The 26,783-nt window shown below is 36.2% G+C and overlaps 1 protein-coding gene across 2 annotated transcripts in view; it reads right to left on the reverse strand.

The window, feature by feature from the left end:
• Window positions 1-26,549, reverse strand: part of SUT2 (sucrose transporter 2) — a 161,367-nt gene extending 134,818 nt beyond the window's left edge. The window contains exon 1 of one of the 2 annotated variants that reach the window (XM_089992726.1): window positions 26,120-26,549. In XM_089992726.1, coding sequence (XP_089848852.1) covers window positions 26,120-26,359 — 240 coding nt within the window. In that variant the 5' untranslated portion in view covers window positions 26,360-26,549. The remainder of the gene's footprint in view (window positions 1-26,119) is intronic. The other variant, XM_089992727.1, reaches the window with a different exon arrangement.
• Window positions 26,550-26,783: the final 234 nt, after the last annotated feature.

The raw sequence follows: 26,783 nt of genomic DNA on the forward strand, positions 1-26,783 counted from the left end.
CCTACAGACAGCTTGTAGGATCATTGATGTATCTGAATATTACCAGACGAGATATATCTCATGCAGTCCATACTGCAAGTCAGTTTCAGCATGTGCCTACATCAGTTCACATGAGTGTCATCTTGCGAGTCGTAAGATACATAAAGAGTACTCTAAATAAGGGAGTTTTCTGCCATCTTCTTCTGATTTAAAATTAATTGCTTATACTGACTCTGATTGGGGAAGTGACCCAAATAACCGTCACTCCACCACTAGTTTTTGTGTATTCTTAGGAAACTCACTAATTTCGTGGAGATGCAAGAAGCAACAAAAGGTGTCCCTCTCCTCAACTGAAGTTGAATATCGTGCTATGGCGACTACTACCATGGAGATTGTATGGATTCATCAGTTGCTAGAAGACATGGGGATCAAAATAGAAGGTCCCACCAAGCTGTGTTGCGACAACAAGAGTGCAATCTACATTGCAAAAAATCACACTTTTCATGAGCGGACTAAACACATCGAGAAGGACTGTCACTATATTCGTGAGGCGTATCTCAAAGGAAACATTGACCTTCCTTATGTCACGTCGGAATATCAGTTGGCAGATTTCTTTACTAAAGCTTTGTGTGCTCCGCGGTTCAACTTCCTCCTTGACAAACTCTCGGTGATCTTGCCCTAAGTTTGAGGGGGGGTGTTAAATTATGTAAATCCAACTTGTAATTTAGTATATATATTTTATATATATATGGTAATACATATACATATACATATATTATATATATGTATATGTGTCTACCTATTATATATATATATATATATATATATATATATAAAATATATATTTTTTTATCTTTAGTCTTAGGGGTAGTTTAGGCATTTTACACATTCTTTTTCGTGAACATGCATGTATTTCTTTTGTATTTTTTCTTTTTCTTTTTCTTAATCTCTTTTTCTTTTCATAAAAGGTCGTGTACTTGCCTTGGGAGGGGCTCAACCCACTAGTCATTGGACCCCTCCAACGGTCACATTTGTGACCGTTGGAGGGGCTCCAACGACTATGTGGAGCCCCTTCCAAGGCCTCCCAATGCCCTATATATATGGGCACTATTTCTTGTATTCTCTCAGGGGTTTTGGGACTATTGCCCAGCCTTTTGTTGTTTATGAATCTTTTGAGTGCATTTGCACATTTGTGGGTTCGTGTATTGTGCTTTTGTGCAGAAGTGTTTCAAGTGTTCTTGTTGTGCGTGTGTGCACGCATTTATTTTCAAGAATATTGTTCTATTGATTGTAGTATCTTGTTGAAGATACTTTCACATTCGGTTGGTCATATCTGTAGTTGTTCATTATGGATGGAGTTTATGCCAGTTAGATGTGAAAAACGTCTTCTTATACGGGGATTTGTCTGAGACTGTGTACATGCAGCAATCTCCCATGTTTGAGGTTCGGGGGAGTGTAACAAGGTGTGCAAACTAAAAAAGGCTATATATGGTCTTAAACAAAGTCCCCGTGCATGGTTTCAGAAGTTATTTGAAATTATGTCTACATTTGGCTTCAACAGGTCCTCTTCAGATCACTCTTTGTTTATCAAGAAAACCTCCGCTGGTATTGTGGTTATGGTTGTATATGTAGATGATATTATTCTTTCAGGGAGTAGTGCAAAGGACATTTCAGACACAAAGATTCATCTTCAGAAGCACTTTGTCACAAAAGATCTCTGTTCTCTTAGATATTTCTTGGGCATAGAGGTGGCCAAAAACAGTGAGGGGTTAGTTCTATCACAGAGAAAGTATGTACTTGACTTACTGCAGGAAACAGGGATGTTAGGTGCCAAACCAGCCAATATACCAATGGATGCTAAATTGCATATGTATGATGAAAAAGCAGAACCTATTGACAGTAGAAGTTTTAGATCCTTGGTTGGTAAGCTTTTATATGTCACTGTAACAAGGCCAGATATCTCCTTAGCCGTGAGCAAGATAAGCCAATTCATGGACAAACCTACTCAAGTGCATTGGCAGGCAGCTATGATGATTCTCAGGTATTTGAAATCCTCCCCTGGAAAAGGATTGTTATATAAACAAAGCTCCAACCTGGATATAACTGCATACTCAGATGCAGACTATGCAGGGGGCATCGATGATAGAAAGTCCACCACAGGGTTCTGCGTGTTTATAGGAGGAAACTTGATTAATTGGAGAAGTAAAAAACAAATTGTGGTAGCTCGCTCTAGTGCTGAATCACAATATAGAGCTATGGTTCAAACAGCTGCTGAAATGATGTGGGTTAGGTCCATTCTAAAAGACCTTCAAGTGATGATTCCATCCCCAATGTTGATAATGTGTGATAATCGAGCAGCTACCTATATAGCTAACAATCCAGTTTTTCATGAGAGAAGAAAACACATTGAAGTTGATTGTCACTATATATGTGACTTAGTGCAGGCTGGGCATATTTCTACTAGTCATGTGACTTCTGAAGACCAAGTTGCAGACGCCTTTATCAAGCCTCTCGCAAGTGCAGGTTTCTCAAGATGTTGCAGCAAGTTGAGATAGATATATATGCTCCAACTTGAGGGGGAGTGTTAAAAGTAATATTCATAAGTCTGGTGGGGTGGTCATACGTAATTTAGCATAATTACGTATGCCTTCTTGTAATCTTGTTCCACCTAATCACCTATTTAAATAGGTGATAAGGGTTAATGAAGAAATTGAACTCTCTCTCTCGTCCATCTCTCTCTCTTTCTTGATTCTCTGAAACAGAATCTAGGTCTCACAGACTCTAACAGGTTTGACTAGTCTATCCGAGTTGTCTTTCATGAAAACTTAATGTAAAAGGCATTTCTGTCATATTTTTATTGTTATCTTGTAATATATAATGGACAGAATGAGAGATCGTGGGTTAAGACACATTTTCTTCAAGAACCATTTTTCTTTCCCACCTTCATCACCAAACTAGTTTCATAAACCATTTCTTCTCATTCTTGGCCGTAACAGCAAGCATACAACTAGAAAAGGAGGCTCATACCATATGAACAAGGTATCAGAGCCTTAGGGCTCAAAATAAAGACAAAGAAAGAAACTAGGTTGCTGCTATGCTGATGTCGCGCCTAGCCACCTGAAGGCTTCTCCTTCAGTGAGTTTAGGGACATCTGAAAGGTGCCACTACAAGGTACTCATGTTTTCCCAGATCTTTTTTCGTTGACATTTTGATCATCAAATCTCAAAAATAGTGGCTTCAACTTTCAAATGTAGTGTTGGCTGTGTGTGACAGGTTTGTTTACATTATTAATGCATATATGCACCAAAATGAGAAGCAATGTACTATCTGAGGAAGGCTTTGTTAGAAAATAGTACATATATGTATATACTTGAATATATATATATATACTCTTCTTAATACAAGAGTATGTATATGTATATGTATATATATAAATACGTATTTAAAGTACATACGTATATATTTGTAATCTTTTTTTTTACTTCTTACTTTATTTTTTTGTTTCCTTTTACTTTGTATTTTCTGTCAGTTAATGACAGACTGTGCAGTTCTAAAGACAGGCTGTGCAGCTGCACAGTCTGTTAAAGAATTAGAGACGTTGGGATTGTATTAGAGCCGTTGGGTACAGCCCAACGACTACCTCTCTATTGGCTTCCTCTATAAATAAGGGTTTCAGCCCATTGTAAAGTTCACTTATGAAAAGGGTTTTTACTCTCTTATATTCATTAATAAATGGGTGCATTTGAAGCACTTTGCTCACATGTGTGGTGGTGTATGGTGTGAATACTTGAATGCTACTTTGTGCTAGCATATGCTTATGAATGTCTGAAGTGTCAAGTTAGTTGGAAACTTGATTGCATGTTAGGCTCTTCACATGGTATCAAAGCTTGGTGTATGATCAACGATACATTGGTAGGCTATCTCATAAAGCGTACTTACTCTACTTCGTGGTGGTGATTCTTTCTTCTTCTCTAATTCACCGTGGGTGAATCTTTTCCACACAATACAAGCAATTCCAACTTTATTCCGTCATTCAAACTTGAAGGAAGCAACTACAACATTTAGGTGGGACACTTGGAGACATTCATCAAAGGTCAAAGTTTGTGGGGATTCATAAGAGGTATTATTCTTGAACTCACTCCCAAAATTTCATTAGGTGAAAATGGGGTTGAGACTAGACTCGAAGAAAGAATCAAGGCCATGAAAGAATATTATAAAAAATTGGATGAATGGGAAATGAGAAACGCAAAAATCCTTTCATGGATGCCAAGTGGAGTTGAGACAAAAATTGCCTCAAATCTATTATGCTACAAAAAGGCATATGAAGCGTGAGAATATCTTAAATGTATGTTTACCGAAAAAGATATGCTCACAAATATTATCTCCAAGAAAAGGTTAGAAATATCAAACAAGAAGATAAAAATGTAAGAGATTACTTTATGGAATTATCTTCCATTTGGACCCAACTTGCCCAATTTGAACCCAAATAAAAAGGTAAGTTTATAGAAATGCGAAGAATTCAAGTTGAAGAAGATAGACTCTTCGCCTTCCTCTATGGTTTGAGACCTGAATTTGAACAAACAAGGGTCTCCTTGCTATCATCTTCATCACCTCCTCCTATTCATGAGATCCTCACTAAACTTAATGGAGAAGAAACTAGGTTAAACATGAGTAAAATTGTTAGTGTTCTTGCTACCTCTAGCAATGGTCAAAAAGAGGATTGCGCTCTTGCCGCATCAAAACCAGGACATTACATTAAGCCATATAAACCGCCTTACTTTAATAGGAATAGAGGAGAATAAAAAATCATTTGCCATAACTGTAATGAGACAGGCCCCTCAAGAAAAATGTGTTGTCGCTGCACCATCAAAACAAGACGAGGAGACTTTGAATCTCAAGGACCTCACAAAATCCTTATTTCAACTGACGGAGGCATTACAATCATTGTTTAAAGGATCTACCTCAGGAACAGCCATTGCATCATCTTCCTCTCCTGGTATGTGCTCTTGGCTCCTGGATTCAGGAGCTTCTTTTCATATGAATTTACATAAGTCTATATTATCCGAATGTCAATCTAATTCGAAAACATCATTTGTTTCAACTGTTGATGGTACTGCCTTAAAAATAGACGGCATTAAAACTTTTAAAAATGATTTGTCAAAACATAGCAAATTTTATATTCCAAAAATAAGATTTATACCTAAACTTTATCTTAACCTACTTTTAGTTTCGTAAATCTCGAATCATAGATGTGATGTCATTTTCTTATCAAATAAATGTTGGGTGCAGGATCATCAGTCCGAGAAATTGATTGGGGAAGGTTCTAGGCAAGGAGATTTCTATTATATGAATTTCCTTTGTATTCCAAAAGAGTTATTTTGTAACATTGCCCAAACAAAAGATATACAGACTCCCATATGTGTAAAACCCGTAATTTTTAAGCATTATTAATAAATAAAGAACTCATTTTTTTATCTCTAAATTAGAAATGTGTTTCTAGCTTTTGAATCTCATTTATTTATTTATTACATATTCATTTGTTCATTCAAGCCAATCAGGGTATAATTTGCATTTATAGAAATATTTTGGGCTATAAATCACTATTTATATGTATATATTATATTTAAATATATTTTTGATGGAGTTTGTAAATTATTGGAGAGTATTTGTGTGTTATTTGACTCTTGGTAATGATTTATAGGGTAATTTGTTATTTTTGTCTAATCTTGTTATAATTGGTATTTTTTGAGTTTTTGACATTTGTGATCGCACACGAAGGGTTCGTTGTATTGCTTGGGTAGCGGTCTTTGCGAACTTCGAAACTCCCGGTCTTTTGAATTTTAATTCATTGTTCTTCACATTACTAAGGTAAGATACCTTAACTGAACTTATAGAGAGCATGTTTAGGCACTAATTGTGTAAGCATGATGTTGCATTAAATATATAAATGAATTAAAAATACAAGTTATTCTCACACACTTCACTTAGTTGTGGATATCTAGGACTCTTGTGATTGTAGTTCGGAGATCATGCTTGTCATGATTGTAGTTAGCGGAATATAGAGTGTGTTTGTTGCAGGTACACCTGTGTTTGGGTTTAAATGTTTGTACACTTATGAATGTATAATATTTACGCAATGTGTGTCATCATACTTTGGTTTGCGCATACTATGTTGTTTTGTGTGTTTGTATGAATTTGATATATGATGCACATATAACTACTATAGATATGTATAAGTCGTGTTCGATGCATACTGTGAATGTTATATATATCGTCTTATCATATGATGGACTCATTTATTCTTGTAAAGACGAAAGCATGCAAATCTTATAAATTGTTTTGAACTTGTATGTCTTGTTTGCTTGAGAAATATGTGTATGATGTACGGTAGGATGGTCAATGAGATTTTGACCAACCCTTACACAATTCTATCTAAGGTGATATATCGATTCATGTGGTGAAAAATGCATATGACTTTTATCGTGTGTGCAAATTTCGAACTACGTAAGAGTTATGTATGTTGAGGTTTAGTTGCTTCGTATTATAAAATGTGCATGTTCACGTATGCATGCATAGAACTCATGTTTTGTTTACGCATGCTTCGAGGTTTAATTTACGAAGTGCAATGTTCTTTGTGGCGATGATATGATGTGTAGAATAATATGCTTATGTATGATATGATTTAAATGCCACGTGAAATGAAATTATGAATGCATGCGATAAATGCTTAAAGTTCAATAGTGAACTTTCGTTCATGAAGCCTTATTGGTTAAATGTGTGATTTATAATTTTAATGCCATATGAAGTGATGTATGATGTGATGCTTTGATTGTATACATGCTTATGCCTGTATTGATGGCTATCGACCCTGAGAGTGGTCAATTGTATTGATGCATGTATGACAATAGTTTTCACTGGATATGGTACCCATTGAAAAACTGTTCCCAAAGGATTTTCTGTGAGGGTGTGCATGACCAGATCAGGTAATCCGGTTAGAGCGGTAAGTCTATATGGGGAAGTGCATTGTCTAAGAGCAGGTAGCCCGCGAAGACGGTATATTCCTGTGAGGAAGTGCATTGTCCAAGACCAGGTAGACCATCCGTCTAGGGCGGTAACTCCTTTTGAGGTCGTACATTTCCCAGACCAGGTGATCCGGCATAGATTTTGTAAATCTTTATTATGAATAAATGAAATGTTATGATGAATTGTGATGATCTTCTGAGTTGATTGAGGTAGTCAGTTATGAATCTATAGATTTGATCTTTCTGTTATAGCATGATTATATATTGAACTCAGATATGATAATCAGATCCTTATTTATTTTAGATCTTGATATGAGGTTATGATTGTGACGCTTATGTTAGCGTATAGGTGAATGACACATCACGCCTACAAATGACTAGTTTTGACTTATTAGGTGAATGATATATCACGCCTACATAGTTTCATTGCAAATGATTGAATTATGATTGTCTGAGTAGATATATCACACCTATGTATCATGAATATCTGACTAAATTACTTATAAAATATGTGCGTGCGTTTCACGTTGGAATAGTCAAATGTGATTTGACTTATTGTTTATAAGAATTATGAATGCACATGAAAATGATGCAATGATCTCAATGTCGATGACTTAATGTCTTAGATGTATATAGATTATGCTTTATTACTTGAGTTAAGGTTGAATAGAATATGAAGTGATGAAATGCTTTTAAATGCTTTATGTCTGAATGCTTGAAATAAATGACTCATAGGATATTCCCTTGTCTATCACTTGATGATGGATGAATAGTATATATTTACCTTTAAATGCTTGATATGTTTTGTTTAAGTTTGAGTTTGGGTTGCTTTACCAGACTTTAGCGAGTCTGACCCCGTTTTATGGGGAACAGGTAATGCAGGTAAAGTATATGATGAGTAGTTGGAGTAAAGGGTTGGTCGAGCTGCATCCTCGAGGGTCCACTCTTACCTTGCAATCTTGGTATTAATGATCTTTTTGTTTTAAGTACTTGATCATGTAGAGACTGAAGTATTGTTTTCATACTCTGATTTGAAATAAAATTAAAACTCTTCATATTTCAGTCTTATATTGTACGTGGTTTGAAATGTGTATATCCCATACATTTTGATTTGATTGTTATCTTTAGTATAACCGCGCCCAAAGTCTTAACCGTTTTTAAAAATCGTTTCCGCGTTATAAGATCTCATTTACTTATACTTATCAAAAAAAAAATTTGTCTCAAAAATTCAATATTTGAACTATAATTAAAGTTAAAATTTTTGGGGTGTTACAATGTGAACCAACAATCTTCTTAGCCAGACCACTCTCATAGTGGTTGTAGCTATAACTCAATATTCTACTTCATTCAAAGAGGGAGAGACCCTCTGCTTATTCTTACACCTTTATGAGATCAATGATTCACCTAAAAACACACAAAAAACAGTGGTTAAGTGTCGGTTATTGGGATCACCTCCCCAGTCAACATCGATATAAGTAGTTAAATCTAATGATAAAGAAGTATATAACAAAAGTCCTTGAAAAATAAAAGTCTTAATATTTTTAATAATACGCAAAATTGCTTCCATGTAAACAGAGGTGGGAGCATGTTGAAACTGGCTTGCGGTGTGAACTACATGTGTTGTCACGTCTCGTAATTGAGAGATAAAACAGTGCCTCGATTGTAAAACCCATAATTTTTAAGGATTATTAATAAATAAAGAACTCATTTTTTTATCTCTAAATTAGAAATGTGTTTCTAGCTTTTGAATTTTATTTATTTATTTATTACATATTCATTTGTTCATTCAAGTCAATCAGGGTATAATTTGCATTTATAGAACTATTTCAGGCTATAAATCACTATTTATTTATATATATATTATATTTAAATATATTTTTGATAGAATTTGTAAATTATTGGAGTGTATTTGTATGTTATTTGGCTCTTGGTAATGATTTATAGGGTAATTTGCTATTTTTGGCTAATCTTGTTATAATTGGCATTTTTTGAGTTTTTGACATTTGCGATCGCACACGAAAGGTTCGTTGTATTGTTTGGGTAGCGGTATTTGCGGATTTCGAAACTTCCCGATCTTTTGAGTTTCGATTCATTGTTCTTCATATTATTAAGGTAAGATACCTTAACTGAACTTGTAGAGAGCATGTTTAGACACTAATTGTGTAAGCATGATGTTGCTCTGAATATCTAAATGAATTGCAAATACAAGTTATGCTCACACACTTCACTTAGTTGTGGATATCTAGGACTCTTGTGATTGTAGATCGGAGATCGTGCATGTCATGATTGTAGTTAGCGGAATATGGAGTGTGTGTGCTGTAGGTACACCTGTGTGTGGGTTCAAATGCTTGTGCACTTATGAATGTATAATATGTACGCAATGTGTGTCATCATACTTTGGTTTGCGCATACTATGTTGCTTTGTGTGTTTGTATGAATTTGATATATGATGCCCATATAACTACTATAGATATGTATAAGTCGTGTTCGATGCATACTGTGAATGTTATATATATTGTCTTGTCATATGATGGACTCATTTATTCTTTTACAAAAGAAAGCATGCGAATGTTATAAATTGTTTTAAACTTGTATGTCTTGCTTGCTTGAGAAATATATGCGTATGATGTATAGTAGGATGGTCAATGAGATTTTGACCAACCCTTACACAATTATATCTAAGGTGATATATCGATTGATGCAGTGGGAAAGCCGAAACGCTTTCGCTTAATGGTTGTCGACGTTGATGCTCTTTGAAACAACGAGGGAATCAACGCAGTCACGTTATGGATGGACGTTGATGCGGGTCTTCCAATGCACAGCCAGTCGAGTAGCCACGAGTATTCACAGGAAACGTGAAACCAGAAAATCGGATCAATCAATCTGAGCGATACTTTATTATGAGATCGGTAAGGGAGCACAATGAATATGACAAGTAATAAGTAAAACTAAAACTTGCGACTGGAATACCAAATAAACAAAATGAATAAAGACTGCAAAGACTGACGTGAAACTAAAAAGAAATAATGAAAATAATAAACAATAGGGAAGAAAAGAAGTAATGACAAAAAGAAATAAAGGACTGTTGCCAAACTGACCTGATAGAGGAAAATCAAAATAAAGAAAACAGGAGGAAAGTAAAAGGCTGCTGCAATCTGAATATTTTCTTCTTTTTTTCGCACGAAGCCCTAGAAGAGAGCTTTTAAAGACGTCTGATGGATTCGGATCTCTGGTCCAGTCTGGGACCCGGATCGTTCTTCATGTTGTTGTTGGTTCTGTGACGTCGGTGACATTTCGGACCTGCTCTGCATCATCGATTCATGTGGTGAAAAATGCATATGACTTTTATCGTGTGTGCAAATCCCGAACTACGTAAGAGTTATGTATGTTGAGGTTTAGTTGCTTCATATTATGAAATGTGCATGTTCACGTATACATCCTTAGAACTCATGTTTTGTTTACGCATGCTTCGAGGTTCAATTTACGAAGTGCAATATTCTTTGTATCGATGATATGATGCGTAGGATAATATGCATATATATGATATGATTTAAATGCCACGTGAAATGAAATTATGAATGCATGTGATAAATGTTTAAGTTCAATAGTGAACTTTGGTTTATGAAGCCTTATTGGTTAAATGTGTGATTTTATAATTTTAATGCCATATGAAGTGATGTATGGTGTGATGCTTTGATTGTATACATGCTTATGCCCGTGTTGATGGCTATCGACCCTGAGAGTGGTCAATTGTATTGATGCATGTATGACAATAGTTTTCATTGGATATGGTATCCGTTGAGGAACTGTTCCCAAAGGATTCTCTGTAAGGGTGTGCATGACCAGATCAGGTAATCCAGCAAGAGCGGTAAGTCTGTGTGAGGAAGTGCATTGTCCAAGAGCGGGTAGCCTGCAAAGACGGTATATTCCTGTGAGGAAGTGCATTGTCCAAGACTAGGTAGACTATCCGTCTAGGGCGGTAACTCCTTGTGAGGTTGTACATTTTCTAGACCAGGTGATCCTACGTGGATTTTGTAAATCTTTATTATGAATAAATGAAATGTTATGATGAATTGTGATGATCTTTTGAGTTGATTGAGATAGCCAGTTATGAATCTATAGATTTGGCTTTTCTATTATAGCATAATTATTTATTGAACTCAGATATGATAATCAGATCCTTATTGATTTTAAATCTTGATATGAGGTTATGATTGTGACGGTTATGTTAGCGTATAGGTGAATGATACATCACGCCTACAAATGACTAGTTTTGACTTATTAGGTGAATGATACATCACGCCTACATAGTTTCATTGCGAATGATTGTCTGAGTAAATATATCACACCTATGTATCATTGATGTGTATCATGAATATCTAACTAAATAAATTATAAGGTATATGCGTGTGTTTCACGTTGGAATGGTCAAATGTGATTTGACTTATTGTTTATAAGAATTATGAATGCATATTAAAATGATGCAATTATGTAAATGTCTTATTTATATATATATATATATATATATATATATATATATATATGCGATAACTTGTATGACTTGAATGTATATAGATTATGCTTTATTACATGAGTTAAGGTTGAATAGAATATTAAGTGATGAAATGCTTTTAAATGTTTTATGTTCGAATGCTTGAAATGAATGACTCATAGGACGTTTCCTTGTCTATCACTTGATGATGGATGAATAATATATCTTTTCCTTTAAATGCTTGATATGTTTTCTTTAAGTTTTAGTTTGGATTGCTTTACCAGACTTTAGCGAGTCTGACAACGTTTTATGGGGGAGAGGTAATGCAGGTAAAGTATGATGAGTAGTTGGAGCAAAGGGTTGGTCGAGCTGCATCCTCGAGGGTCCACTCTTACCTTGTGATCTTGGTATTCATGATCTTTTCGTTTTAAGTACTTGATCATGCAGAGACTGAAGTATTTTTCATACTCTGATTTGAAATGAAATTAAAACTCTTCATATTTCAGTCTTCTATTGTACGTGGTTTGAAATGTGTATATCCCGTACATTTTGATTTGATTGTTATCTTTAGTGTAACCACGCCCAAAGTCTTAACCGTTTTTTAAAATCGTTTCCGCATTATAAGATCTGATTTACTTATACTTATCAAAAAAAAATTGGTCTTGAAATTTCAATATTTGAACTATAATTAAGGTTAAAATTTTTGAGGCGTTATATCAATATTGTCTATAGGATGTTGAATTTTCCAGTAGTTCTTTATCATCAATTATCATCTTGATATTGACAACTTCGAAAGTGTAAACCTTTTTATCATTTGAAATTCCTAACCTGGCAACAATATCTAGAGCAAATTTAGATTGAGTCAATAAATAACCTCTAGAAGAATAAGCAATTTCAATACCAAGAAAATATTTTAAAAAACCCAAATCAGTCATTTCAAAATGTGTTTTGAGAGGTTTTTTAATGTGTTCAACTCCCTATTTGTCCCCTTCGGTGATGATTATGTTGTCCACGTAGAGGAGAAAAACAATAATAATACATGCATAAGAAATCTTAATAAACAAAGTTGTGTCAATCAGAAAAGATTGAAATCCAACATCAAGCATAACTTGACTAAACATGTCATACCAAGCCTTAGGTGCTTGTTTAAGGTCATAGGGCTTTATCTAAACTAAGAGGCTTTTCTTTACGAATAATTATACCAGGTAGTGCTTCCATATAAACTTTTTCAACTAAATTGTCATTAAGAAATGCATTCTTGACATCCATCTGATATATTGGTCATCTTCTCACAGAGACAAGGGCTACTAAGGTCTTAAATGTGGCCTTCCTAACAAATGGGGCAAATATTTCTTCATAATCTATTTCATACTCTTGAGAATATCCCTTGGCAACTAATCTAGCTTTGTACTTTTCAAGAATTTCATCACTCTGGGTTTTTACCTTATACACTCATCGACAACCTATAAGTTTCTTTTATGGGAGAATATCTTGAATAGTCAAAGTATTTGCCTTTTCTAAGGCGTCTAACTCTGCCTTTATGGCTTCTACCCATTCAGAATGTTCTTTTGCTTGAGCATAGGTCAAGGGTTCTATATAAGAATATATTAATGCAATGTAGGCTTGGTACCTAGGTGAAAATGAATCATAAGACATAAATTTTTTGATAGGTTTTGATACTCTAGATGACCTTCTAGTTGGCATTTCTGTATGGTTTTCATTATCAGAATATTTTTCAAGGGCACATGGATGTTCAGAATCACTACGCCTAGAATATTGGATACAACTTTGATCCTTATGAAATTGTTCCTCTCTAATCTCATTATCACGAGATTGTTCTTTACTTACCATATCATTTCTAACTTCCAGATCTTCATCAACATCAACATCACAATCGTCATACCTTGAAATTAGATCTAATAAAAAAAGAATAATTATTTTCTTAGATTTTTCAATTTAGAAAAACCTTTTTTTAAGAAAAAAATATTTCTTGAAACATATAACTTTTTATTTCTGAAATCAAAGCATCTATAGCCTTTTTGGTTATTCACATATCCCAAAAATACACATGGAATAGCACAGGGAGAAAGCTTATCATTCTTATCAGTAAAAACAAAACATTTACACCCAAAGACTCTTAATCTAGAATAATCAGGAGTTAATTTGAAAAGTTTTTTAATTGGTGATACATTTTTTAAAGAAGTGAATGGCATTAATGAGATAAACTGCAGTTAATGTGGCTTCAAGCCAAAAATCTTTAGGTACTTGGTTTTGAATAAGCAAAGTTCTCGTGGTTTCTATAATATGCCTATATTTTCTTTCAACTAAACCATTTTGTTGTGGAGTGTAAGGGCAAGATCTTTTATGAGTGATACCGTTTAAATCTAGGTAATCTTTAAATTCCTTTGACAAAAATTCTCCTCATGAATCAGTGCGAAAGATAGAGATAGCATTTTTAAAATTTATTTTTGACAAAATTATGAAATATTTGAAAATATGAAAATGCTTCAGATTTGTGTTTAAGGAAATAAATCCAAGTATGTCTAGTAAAGTCGTCAACAAATATTACATAATATGCAAACTCACCCTTAGATACAACAGGTGTCGAGCCCCAAACATTTGAATGTATTAACTCAAGTGGTCATGTAGAGATAAAGGTTTTTTCTTGAAAGGAAAATCTCTTCATTTTACCAAGAATACAATCTTCACATATAAAATTTTCAAGATTACAGAAGTTTTCCATTTTTGAAAAATATTTTCCATTTTTGAAAAATATTGAATGTAGTATAAACATCATTCTCTATAGCCCTCCCCAATCAACTTCTCTGACTGGCGATCTTGCATCTGACAACCAATAGAGGAGAAGGAAACATTATACTCATGGTTAGATAATTGATAAACAAACAAAAGATTTAAATTTCATTTAGGAATAAATCTAATTTTTGAAATAAAAAATCTTTTTGAATTTTGAAAAATGTTTTTGAAATTCCCTATTCTTTTTATTTCAAGAGATGTTCCATCAGTAGTAAACACATTTGACCCACTTGAGTTATGACATTTGGATAAGATATAATCATTTGGTGTTATGTAATAGAGGCACCTGAGTCAAGAAGCCAAAGAGATTTACCAGAATCAGTGATGACAAAGGAATAGACCGCAGCTCTAGTTGATGAAGCTCCTTTGAGTAAAGGTTGAAGAGACAAATCTAGTTGAGTAAAGGACATGTTCCCAATAAATGAATCTTGCATAGTTTTGAACTCACTTGACTCGTGTGCAACCGAGGCTACTTCTTCTCATAAGGTATTTTCAACTTAGGGCCATAGGTTTTGACGTGTCCCGATTCATGACAATAATAGCAAATAATTTTTTTCTTCTCAAACTCATTTCTTTGTTTTTCATAATGATCATTGTTTGTCCTTTCATAGTGTGGTGGTTTCTAAGTATGAACATAGTTTTTTAGTCTAGACACCGCTAGAACCGAGCCATCCTTACTCTTAGAGGTCTTCTTTTTTAGCCTATTTTCCTTCATACTTAGCTCTTCAATTGTGTCTTCAATAGAGAGAACTTTTTCTCTATGGAGGAGAGCCGATTTTGTGGACTCAAACTTCTGTCTTAGGCCATTAACGAATTGATAAATGTGTTCCACATCTATTTGTTTTTAGCGGAGTTCTATATCTTCAGGACAATGTCATCTAGGCTCAAGAAGAGCCAACTCATTCCAAGGATTGGATAATTCACTAAAATATTCTCTAATGCTTTTTCCTCCTTGGGTCAGTACGAATTTTGTCTTGAAAATTACATGCATGTGCAATATCTTTAAGAGAATACATTCTCTTAATATAATCTCATGTTTTATTTGCATGCTTGAATTTGGCACGACCAGAGCATTTCTCAATGTCATCGCTACTAATAAGCCAAGGCATAATCTTGGCATGCCTCATTCTCTATTCCTTCCATTTCTTCTCATAGGTGGTCATTGCGTTAGTTTTTCAACCTCCATAAGAGGTATTTCTTTCTCACATTCTATTTTAGTAAGAATTAGTTTGGGTTTCGGATCAGTCTCATCCACTAGTCCCCACAACACTTTTCCCCATATGAGGTGCTTCATGATTGAAGCCCATGTTACATAATTTGAGTCATTGAGTTTGATGGGTTTTATGGTGACATTCTCATTGTCATTCATTTTTACAAGAGCTAAAGAAGATAAAACAAGAAGAAAAAGATAGAAAAGAGAAAAGCAAGGTGAAGATCACAAGCACTCCACCACCAAGCGAGCACCACTGATAAAGAGCACGAACACTCTTCCACCAAGTAAGCACCACTACTCTTTTGCTTGAAACACAATCATGATCTCCAAACTCTAATACCATAAAAAGAAATGAGAACCTCCAACAACATTCTCCAAATCACCTAAGTGGATACACAAAAGAGACATAATAAGATCCACTGAAAGCACCACAAAATAGGCTCTCACACAACACCCACTCAATGGGCACACAAGGAACACTCACAAAATAAAAAATACAATTTTATTCAATCCTTAATCCATGTAAAAGGCATTACATTTGGAAGGAGGTTTCACCCCTTTATATACACAATCAAAGGAGTCTCCAAAGAGACATTGGGAGAGGCCTAACAACTTTAAATAGAGTCATTGGACCTTCCCAAAGTCTTTTTGGTTTGGCTAGTCAACATTTGTTGACTAGATTGATTCTAACCAAAAATGTAAAAAGTTAAAAGTAAACTAACCTAGTTACATATATATGGATATATATTTATGTACATAATACATATACATTGTATGCATACATTTTTAACATCACCATCCATTAATAATTGCAATAAACAACAGTTCAACTTTTTACATTGGCATCTTGTTAGTGAAAGAAGTTTCATATGTTTAGGGATTTCTCAAGAACACACAAGAGAGGAGGGTTCTCATGTTTTACAAGTTTCCTTTCTCCTATTTCCCTTACATTGCAATGAGAGCCCCACCCTACTCATATGGGTTGAGCCTCTCAAAGTTGCAAAATAGAGGAAACAATAAAGAAACAAAAGACTGAACTACCCCTTTACAATACTGTAATGTACAAAAGAACTTTATGACAAGGGGTAGTATAAGAACAATAAGATATATATATATATTAAATAAGTCTCAACACTCCCCTTCAAACTTGGGATGATATAATGAAATCATTCCAAGTTTGGAATGGAAAGAATTAAAATGAGTAAGACTCTTTGTAAACATATATGCAATCTGATTCTTTGAGCTCACATGCTCCAAAGCAATAATTTCATCTTCATAAGCCCTTCTATAATGACAATATATATCAATGTGTTTAGTTTTCTCATGAAATTCTGGGTATTTTACAGTATGAATAGCACTCATATTGTCACAATATAATTAAGTCTTGTCCACACTGGAGATTCCCAGCTCATTCAATAACCATTGTAACCAAATAATCTCAATAGTAACTTGAGTCATAACTTTGGATTCTGCTTTTGTTGTGGATAAAGCAACCCTCTGTTGTTTCTTGCTTTTCCATGAAATCATGGAGCTTCCAAGAATAGAGCCTCCAAAATCAGCATCACAAAAGGCTCTTAACATTGTGTCAGATGAGGATGAAAAGAACATGCCATAGTGCATTGAGTCTCTCACATACCTGATGATCCTGAGTACAACGGCTAAGTGAATTGTCCTAAGAGTACTAATAAATTGACTGACTACATTAATTGCATAGGTGATATCCGACCTGGATATGGTCAAGTATACGAGACTTCCAACTAATTGTCTGTATATTATAGGATTTTTTAACTCAACACCATCTGTGGCTCTAATATTTAAATTTGCTTCTATGGGAGAATTGACTCTTTTTTAGTCATCTGCCAGTCTTGCCTTCACTACCAAATCTGTAGCATATTTAAGTTGAGACAAGTACAATCTCCTTGATGAGTAGGCTATCTTCAACCCAAGAAAATATTTCAAACGCCCCAAGTCTTTCATCTCAAACATGTTGGTTAACTTCTTCTTGGTCTCCTTAACTCTTTTCATGTCATATTCTATGAGTATCATATCATCTATATAAAGAAGTAATATGCATTTTCCGAGTATAGAGGAAGACACAAACAAGGCAGGGTCACGAACGATGACTCTACTCAAAACCAAGTGATTTCACTGTTGAACTAAACTTCTCAAACCAAGCACGTGGTGCATGTTTGACTCCATAGAATGCTCTGCGAAGTCTACAAACCCTACCTTTTGGATCTGAATATCCACGTGATAGTTTCATATATGTTGAGATTAACTGTCTTATTGAGGTTTTAAGCATAAGTTTTCTAAAAGGTAAGTTATTTGATATTTCATAAATAAAGAGGGACGTGTAAGTAATTTTTTATAAAGTGGCATCTCTCTCTATTTAATGAGGAGATTAGCCCTAATAGAATTAACGAGTTTTCTCATTTTCACTGCAGTCTCTCTCTCTCTCTCTCTCTCTCTCTCTCTCTCTCTCTTTCTCTCTCTCTCTCTCTCTCTCTCTCTCTCTGCTTCTGTGGTAGGTTTCGGAACTTCTACATGGTATCAGAGCGGTAGATCTCGGGAGCGTGATCGATCTACACCAACAAAAGGCGGAAAAAAAAGGGTTGGAAACAGGTTTTCTTTGGATAGATCTGATAACAGATCTGGTGTCTGACTAAGGTCACGACATAGATCTGTCATCAGATCTAAGGGACACGATGACTGTGTGTCATCAAGATCGGGATATGGAAGTTTTTTAATGGTGCGCATAAGAAACAAATTTTTTTTGGCTGTCGTGATTTATATGTCTGGGAGCAGCTGTCGTGATTTCCTGCTTTTTGGCTGTCGTGATTTCCTGCTTTTGTGTGCTCATTTTATCTTTGGTCGTGAATCTGGGTGTCGAGTTCGATGTGGTACTGTTCTTCTCAGATCTCATTTGGTTGTTCGAGCAGAATATAAATAGCAGCAGTCGTGATTCCTGTTTTTCGTGATTTTTTTTAGCAGTCGTAACATGTGTGTCGTGAAAGCAGCATGTTAATATTAATTTTTTTTGTCGTGGAAGCAGCAGGCGTGATTCCCTGCTTTGTGGAAAGATTTTCTTTGTCTGTGGGAAGCTTTTATCTACTGTCGTGGGATTTATGTGTTAAGTACAGGTGCCTGGTCGTGGTATTGGCTGATGCGTGCTTGTGAAACACGCTACTTTCGGTGTCACTTGTAGCCTGTCGTGAATTTAATTCTGGTGTGGCAAACTTTGTATAGTCGTGGACTTGACTGACGTGTGATTATAAAACACATTGTTCAAGTGAGTGAATCTGGTTTTTTTTTTGTGGCAGCTGAAATAGCATTAAATATTCAGTATGAGTGAAACTTCGAAATGTGATTCCAAAGTTGAGCATATTGGGGAGTATAAGGCTTTTGCAAATCCCTTCTCGTATGGTTCTTTTGTAAGGTTGAATGAAACTAACTATGCCAGGTGGTCCAGAACTTTTATGATGTCGGTATCTGGACATCGTAGAAAACATATTTTGTTGGAAGATGAACCCAATGAAAAGGTGGGAAAATACGTTACTTGGGACGAAGATAATGACATAGTTGTTATGTCATGGATCATGAATAGTGTCGAACCCCATATTGCAGATGGTTTAATTTACTATAATACAGCCAAACAGATGTGGGACAATCTTCGAGATACGTACTCACAAGAGACTAATGTGAGTCGTATCCTGCAAGTCGGACAGGAGATATATAATTTGCAGCAGGGAGATCAGACCTTGGCCCAGTACTATGGCAGCAGGGAGATCAGATGTTGTTCGAAGCAAAAGGATCATCAAGAACAGACTATGGTTGCTCGGTTTCTTACAGGTTTATCTTCAGAATTCTATGTTGCAAAAGTCCAAATGTTGACTGGATGAGATGTACCTACTCTTGTTGACGCATACAATCGTCTGAGTAGACTTGCGATCTCTCTTCCACAATCTCATCATGTGACCCAGTCATCTGCTCTAGTTGTCTCATCTGGTTATGGACGTAGAAATATTCAGAATATCAGAGAACGAGGTCATGGGAGAGGTATGGGAGGCACAGGAAAACTTCAATGTACATTCTGTGGAAAATCTGGACATTTAGAAGATCGTTGCTGGGATAAGAATGGTAGGCCAACCTCTTCTTCATCAAAGTCACATGCTCCAAAAGCAAATGTTACTACACTAGAGGCAACAAATGTACATGATAATACCTCTGCAAGTGACAGTATCACCCTTAGTCGAGCAGAATATGATGAGCTGATAGCTCGTCGTCCTTCAAGCTCCTCTTCTCCTATAGCTGGTGTGGCCTACTCAATAGGGGATCATCTTCATTTTAATGATAGTAAGTGGATTATTGACTATGGTGCATCCAGACATCTGTGTGGGAATTCGCTTTTCTTTTCAAATCTAAAGGATATTACTGCTCATCGAGGAGTCTCATTAGCAGATGGGAGTTCTTCACCAGTTGTTGGTCAGGGAAATATTTCTATATCCTCTTCCTTGCAGTTGAAAAATGTTCTTCATGCTCCCTTATTCCCTCAAAGTTTACTCTCTGTTAGTTGTCTTACAAAAGAACTAAACTGTAGAGTAATATTTGACCCGATGGGTTGTCATTTTCAGGATTTGCTGATGGGAAAGAAGATTGGTGGAGGCTATGAAGAAAATGGAGTCTACTACCTACATCATCCAGTGGGCAATGTTTATGCTGCAGTAGAATACTCATCCAGTCATGTTCAGTGGCATCGTCGTCTTGGTCATCCTTCATTGTCAAAGCTTTGTTATGTCTTCCCCTATGTCACATGGGTGCGGGTGTGGGCGCGGGTGCGGGTGCGGGTGCGGGGATTCAACACTTCCAAAAAACCCGGGTGTAGGGGTGCGACAGGGGCAAAAATGTAAAATATATATATAAGGGTGTCCGGGGGTTCCCCCGACGCGGGTTTTTCAAATTTCATTTTATATACAGTTGCACGATACTAATAGCCAGCAAGGCTACCACCATCATTATCATTTATTATGGAGAGAGAAAATCCTTTACGAAAAAGAAGGATTAACAAAGCTACCTACCACCATCATTATCATTTATTATGGAGAGAGAAAATCCTTTACGAAAAAGAAAGATCAGCAAGGCTACCACCATCATTATCATTTATTATGGAGAGAGAAAATCCTTTATGAAAAAGAACGATCAGGATTGAAAAGGCAGGAGCAGCTGTCAGCAGAATTTTTTTAAAAAAAAATTCCGCAGCCCATTTCATAGGGCAATTTTTTAAAAAAAAAAATCCAAAAAAAAACGGACCTAAATGATCCTGGGTGCGGTCAACGCACCTAGGATTGGGTTGACCGCACCCGATGTCGCACCCGCGTCGAGTCGCGTCGATGCGGGTGCGGTACCCTGCTAGCCGAATCCCTGTGACATAGGTCTTCCCTCAAATTCCGTCTACTACATCATTTCAGTGCGAAGCATGTCAATTGGGTAAGCATCATCGGAGTCCATTCCCTTCTAGTCAGAGTCAGTCCAGTCATAAAGTTTTTGAACTTCTTCATGCAGATGTATGGGGTCCTAGTAAGATTCCTACCAGGACTCAGTGTCGATATTATCTTGTTATTGTTGATGATTTTTCTAAGTTGTCGTGGGTGTTTCTAATAAAAGAAAGATCTGAAGTTTCAAGTATTATCAAATCCTTAATTCTTGAAATAAAAACTCAGTTTGAATCTGTTGTCAAGATTGTTCGCACTGATAATGTTGTTGAGTTCAAAACCAAAGCCTTGTTGCAATTTTATCAAGACCATGGTATTCAACCCCAAACTACTTGTGCATATTCCTCTCAACAAAATGGTGTGGCTGAGCGCAAACACAGGCACCTCCTTGATGCCGCACGTACCCTTATGATTCAATCCAATGTTCTTGCGATATATTGGGGTGATGCGATTATCACTGCTTGTTATCTGATCAACCGCATGCCTTCATCTTCCGTGGGAGATTAAATTCTGCTACATATCCTAAATCCTAATGCCCCACTCTTCTCGTTCTCACCTAAAATATTTGGGTGTGTTTGTTTTGTGTACAAACTTGGACCTGACCGTGATAAATTAGCTGCTCAAGCTACAAAATGCATGTTTATAGGTTATCCTAAAAATCAAAAGGGGTATCGATGTTATGATCCAATTTCTCAGCGAGAGTATGTCAGTGCGGATGTATCTTTCTTGGAATCCATTTCATATTACTCTAGTACCGGTACTCATATGCAAGTTGATCCAGCTGATTCTTTTCCACTTCCTGTACCTCCTTTTCCTTTGGAATTTGTGTCCTCATTACCTAACCAAACTTTATCTTCCTCACGGTTTCATAATCCTCCATTGGTATATGTGCGTAGAACTCCATCTCCTCCAGGGCCTTCATCTTCTTCTTCTCCTGAGGTAAGTACTACTGACAACAGTGACCTTCAAGATGATGATAACAGGCCAATTGCTCTCCGGAAGGGGACCCGACAATGTACCTTATATCCCATATCTCATTTTGTGTCTGATGCCCGAATTGAAAATCAGATGAAAGCATTTATTTCAGCCTTATCTGCTAAAACTATTCCTTTGAACTATCAACAAGCAGAGCTCGATAACAGGTGGAAGCAGGCTATGCAAGAAGAAATGGATGCTTTATTGTCTCAACATACATGGGATCTAGTTGATTCTCCAGTGGATGCTGACATCGTTGGATGCAAATGGGTATATACAATAAAGTACAGATCAGATGGTTCTATTGAAAGGTACAAGGCCAGATTAGTAGCAAAAGGGTATACTCAGACTTATGGTATTGATTTCTTTGAAACTTTTTCTCCTGTTGCACGGATGGGTACCATTCGTCTTGTTCTCTCCGTAGTTGTTCACCATGGATGGAGTTTGTGTCAATTAGATGTGAAAAATGTATTTCTATATGGGGATTTGTCTGAGACAGTATACATGCAACAACCTCCTGGTTTCGAGGTTGAGGGGGAGTGTCAGAAGGTGTGTCGATTAAGAAAGGCGATATATGATTTGAAACAAAGTCCACATGCATGGTTTCAAAAGTTGTTTGAAGTGATGTCAAGGTTTGGCTTTAATAGGTCGGCGGCAGACCATACATTATTTATTAAGAAAACTAACTCAGGTATAGTTGTTATGGTGGTATATGTGGATGACACCATTCTTACAGGAGATGATATGAAAGACATTGAAGCTACAAAGGCTCATCTTCAAAAACATTTTGTTACAAAAGACCTTGGCCCACTTAGATATTTTCTGGGTATAGAAGTTGCCAAGAGCCGTGAAGGAATGGTTTTGTCTCAACGGAAGTATGTTCTTGACTTATTAAAAGAGACTGGAATGTTGGGAGCTAAACCAGCAAATATTCCCATGGACCATAAAGTTCAGTTGTTTGAAGAAGGGTCGAAACTTGTTGATAGCAAAAGCTATCGCTCACTGGTAGGAAAGCTACTATATGTGATGGTGACCAGACCTGATATTGCTTTAGCAGTAAGCAAAGTTAGCCAATTTATAGACAAACCAACTGAGGTACACTGGAATGCAGCAATAATGATTCTCAGGTACTTAAAATTTTCTCCTGGAAAAGGGTTATTATTCAAGAAATGTGGAACCCTAGAAATAGTGGCTTACTCTGATGCTAACTATGCTGGATCTGTAGTGGATAGAAAATCTACCACAGGATTCTGTGTGTTTATGGGAAATAACCTAATTTCATGAAGTAAGAAGCAAAATGTGGTTGCTAGGGCAAGTGCAGAATCAGAATATAGGGCTATGGTTTAAACAGTTGCTGAATTAATGTGGGTTCGAACTGTACTAAATGATCTTCAGGTGAAGGTTTCATCTCCTATGACAATGATGTGTGATAACAAGGCAGCCACATATATAGCGAACAATTCAGTCTTTCATGAGAGGACAAAACATATTGAGGTTGATTGTCACTACGTAAGAGATATGGTTCAAGCTGGTCATATTGCTACCAAATATCTAAAGTCAGAGGACCAAGTTGCAGATATGTTTACAAAGCCGCTTGCTAGACCAAATTTCTCAAAATGTTGTGACAAGTTGAGCATGATTGATATCTATGCTCCAGCTTGAGGGGGAGTGTTGAGATTAACTGTCCTATTGAGGTTTTAAGCGTAAGTTTTCTAAAAGGTAAGTTATTTGATATTTCATAAATAAAGAGGGACGTGTAAGTAATTTTTTATAAAGTGGCGTCTCTCTCTATTTAATGAGGAGATTAGCCCTAATAGAATTAACGAGTTTTCTCATTTTCACTGCAGTCTCTCTCTCTCTCTCTCTCTCTCTCTCTCTCTCTCTCTCTCTCTCTCTCTCTCTCTCTCTCTCTCTCGGCTTCTGTGGTAGGTTTCGGAACTTCTACAATATACACTTCCTCTTCTAGGTCTCTATTAAAGAAAGCATTCTTAACATCTAACTGCGACAGATTCTACTATCGTATTGCAGCCACAACAAGTAATGTATGAATTGTTGTCATATGAGCTCATGAGCAAAGGTTTTAGCAAAATTAATTTCAAATCGCTGACTATAACCATTAGCTACTAATCTTGCCATATCTCTCAACTAACCCGTATGCCTTGGTCTTTATCTTATAAACCCACTTGCTCCCAACAATATTCCTCCCTGAGGGAGGTTTTATCATTTCTCACGCTTGCATCCTCTCAAGTGCACTCATTTCTTCAGCCATAGCTCTTTGTCACTCCTCTTTTCCTGATGCCTCTACATAAGACTCAGGCTCAACATGAGAATGGAATAATGCTAAGAATGCACGATGTTGAGAAGAGAAATACTTATAGGATATAAAACGAGAAGGAATAATTGAAGTTCTAGAGATTCTATGTACCTGGTGAGGATTAGGTAAGGAAGATAAAGAGTCTAAATTTTGCTGGCCGAATTTAGCTGACAAAGGAATATTACATGTCTTAACAGTTAGGATCACCAATTGTATGAAAGAGATCTAAACAGAAGTATGTGAGGAGATGGTAGCTAATTAGCTCTGTGGTTCATTTGGCTAGAAATAAATGAGAACCCTTTTAAAGGGAAATCTGTAGTGATTGTATCAATAGATTGCATTATATAAAGGGACATCTTAGCATGTGCTAGGAATAACCGACCAAACAATGATCTCTCTTGTATCGGCCAATTAAGAACTGAAATGATATACTATGCTAATATTACTCTTTCTTTGTAATTGATGGTGACCCCTTGTCTTCAACCATCTGAAATAAAAATAAAATTAAAAAGTATCTTTTCCTAAAGAAAGAAAATCAGCATGTTCTTCAAAGATTGAATTTTGATGTGGAATGCAAACCAACACGGTCGAACAGCTAACCAAAGGAGAACTTGTTAAAGGTACCAATCTAGTCGTTGGTCAAGTGGCTTTAGTACTTTTTTATTGTGGTGCCACGCATTTCTTCATTGATGTTAAGTTGGATAACCAATTGCAAATACCAGTAAAACCTCTGAATAATGTCTTGGATGTGTATAACCCGATCGGGAAGAACACATTTTGTGCAACCTACGTAACAAATCTAGACGTAGTTTTGGTAGACCAGCATCTGCCTGCATGTGCAATTCTGCTTGATATGACTGAGTTTGACGTCATATTAGGTATAGATTGGTTGCATAAGTATCACGCTATGGACCGAGTTATATCAGCAATGAAAGCACAAAAGTACTCCGGAATGAATGCACTACCTTCCTAGTCAGTGTCATCTTGACAAAACCAACACTTATACCAATCAAAGATCTGGAAGTAGTTCAGGAGTTTCCTGATGTATTCCTGAAAACATGTGTATATAACTATTCAAAATACACATATTTGCATATTCTTGTCTTATTTAAATTATGATTTATTTCAAGTACACGGTTTTGCATACTTTCGCTTTATTTACGTTGGCCTTTTGGCAGACGATGCTTTAATATACAGTTTTGCATACTCTTGCTATATTTTAATTACACGCACATTTATTTAGATTACGCAGTTTTGCACTGTAAAGTTGATGATGATTGGTAACATAATTCAACTTCTTCAAATTGATAGATTTAATTGGGACTCACTGTACTGAAACTCAAAATCATTATTTAAATTCACACTCTAATTTAATTGAGTTTAGAGAACACATATTTTCTTCTTATGAAGTTCACTTTCAAAAATACTAACCAAATAGGCGTACTACTTATTCCTTGATACTAAAGAAAACGTGAAAACAAATAAAATGAGGTATTCTCTGCAGGAACCAAAACAAATAAATCACTGCATTCATCCTATAAACAAGATCAGCATATCTCAAACTCAATAATAAATTCAATAATGATACGCAATTTGAAATTAAACAACGATTCAACACTATTGTGAATCCTATAAGATGTAATTCAAATCCTATAATATGAAATTCACTGTTTATTCAGATGTAATTTACTATCCATTCCACATTTCTTGACTGAATCGCAACAATAATCAATAGAATTGATGAAAGCGCGGCCAGATCTGGATCCACGCCACAAAAAATACCAGTGGCCGCGTGAAGGAAGAGCGAAACAGCATCTGTACCTGTACATACGGAGTCAAGAGAGACAATTGGAGGGCCCAGCCGAACTGAACGCCGGCCGCGATCATGCAACTGAAGATCAGCGTCCTGAGGCTGCTGGAACTCACCGGAGAGGGATGATCCGGCTGAGACGGGCTGGTTACTGGGTTCGAATCGATCGGATCTGGAGATCCGTTGATGGCGACGAGCTCGAGCTCCTCCTCCAGGTGCCGGTAGGGTACGCGGATCGAGCCAGGCTCCATCGTCTCACCGCCAAATAAAACTAGCGAGATCTCGGATCTAGCGGAGATCCGTCCTCCATGAAAGGTCTTTCTCCTCCGTATTTGGGGTTTTTCAGGGTTTCAGAAGAGATCACAGAGAGAGAGAGAGAGGGAACGGATGTGGAAGAGGTTGTCGGCATAAATAGACGGGGGTGAAGTCTTATAATAAAAGAGTGGGCTTTCTTATGGTCTCTCTCTCTGTCTCTCTCTCTCTATATATATATATATATAATATTTAGGATCAGAACAATTGACATTAGAGTTATTACGTGTCTGGGCCCATGGAGTAGGTCTGAGTTCGAGCATGGTTTTAAGTAGGTTGGCTACGTTAGAAACTGGGTTTAGTTTTAGGTTGTCCTAATAGAGGTTGGGAAAAAAACTCAAAACTCCCAATCTACAACAGATA

The sequence above is a fragment of the Nuphar pumila genome, chromosome 17, assembly GCF_984573655.1.
Source record: "Nuphar pumila chromosome 17, dmNupPumi1.hap1.1, whole genome shotgun sequence".
Lineage (NCBI taxonomy): Eukaryota > Viridiplantae > Streptophyta > Magnoliopsida > Nymphaeales > Nymphaeaceae > Nuphar > Nuphar pumila.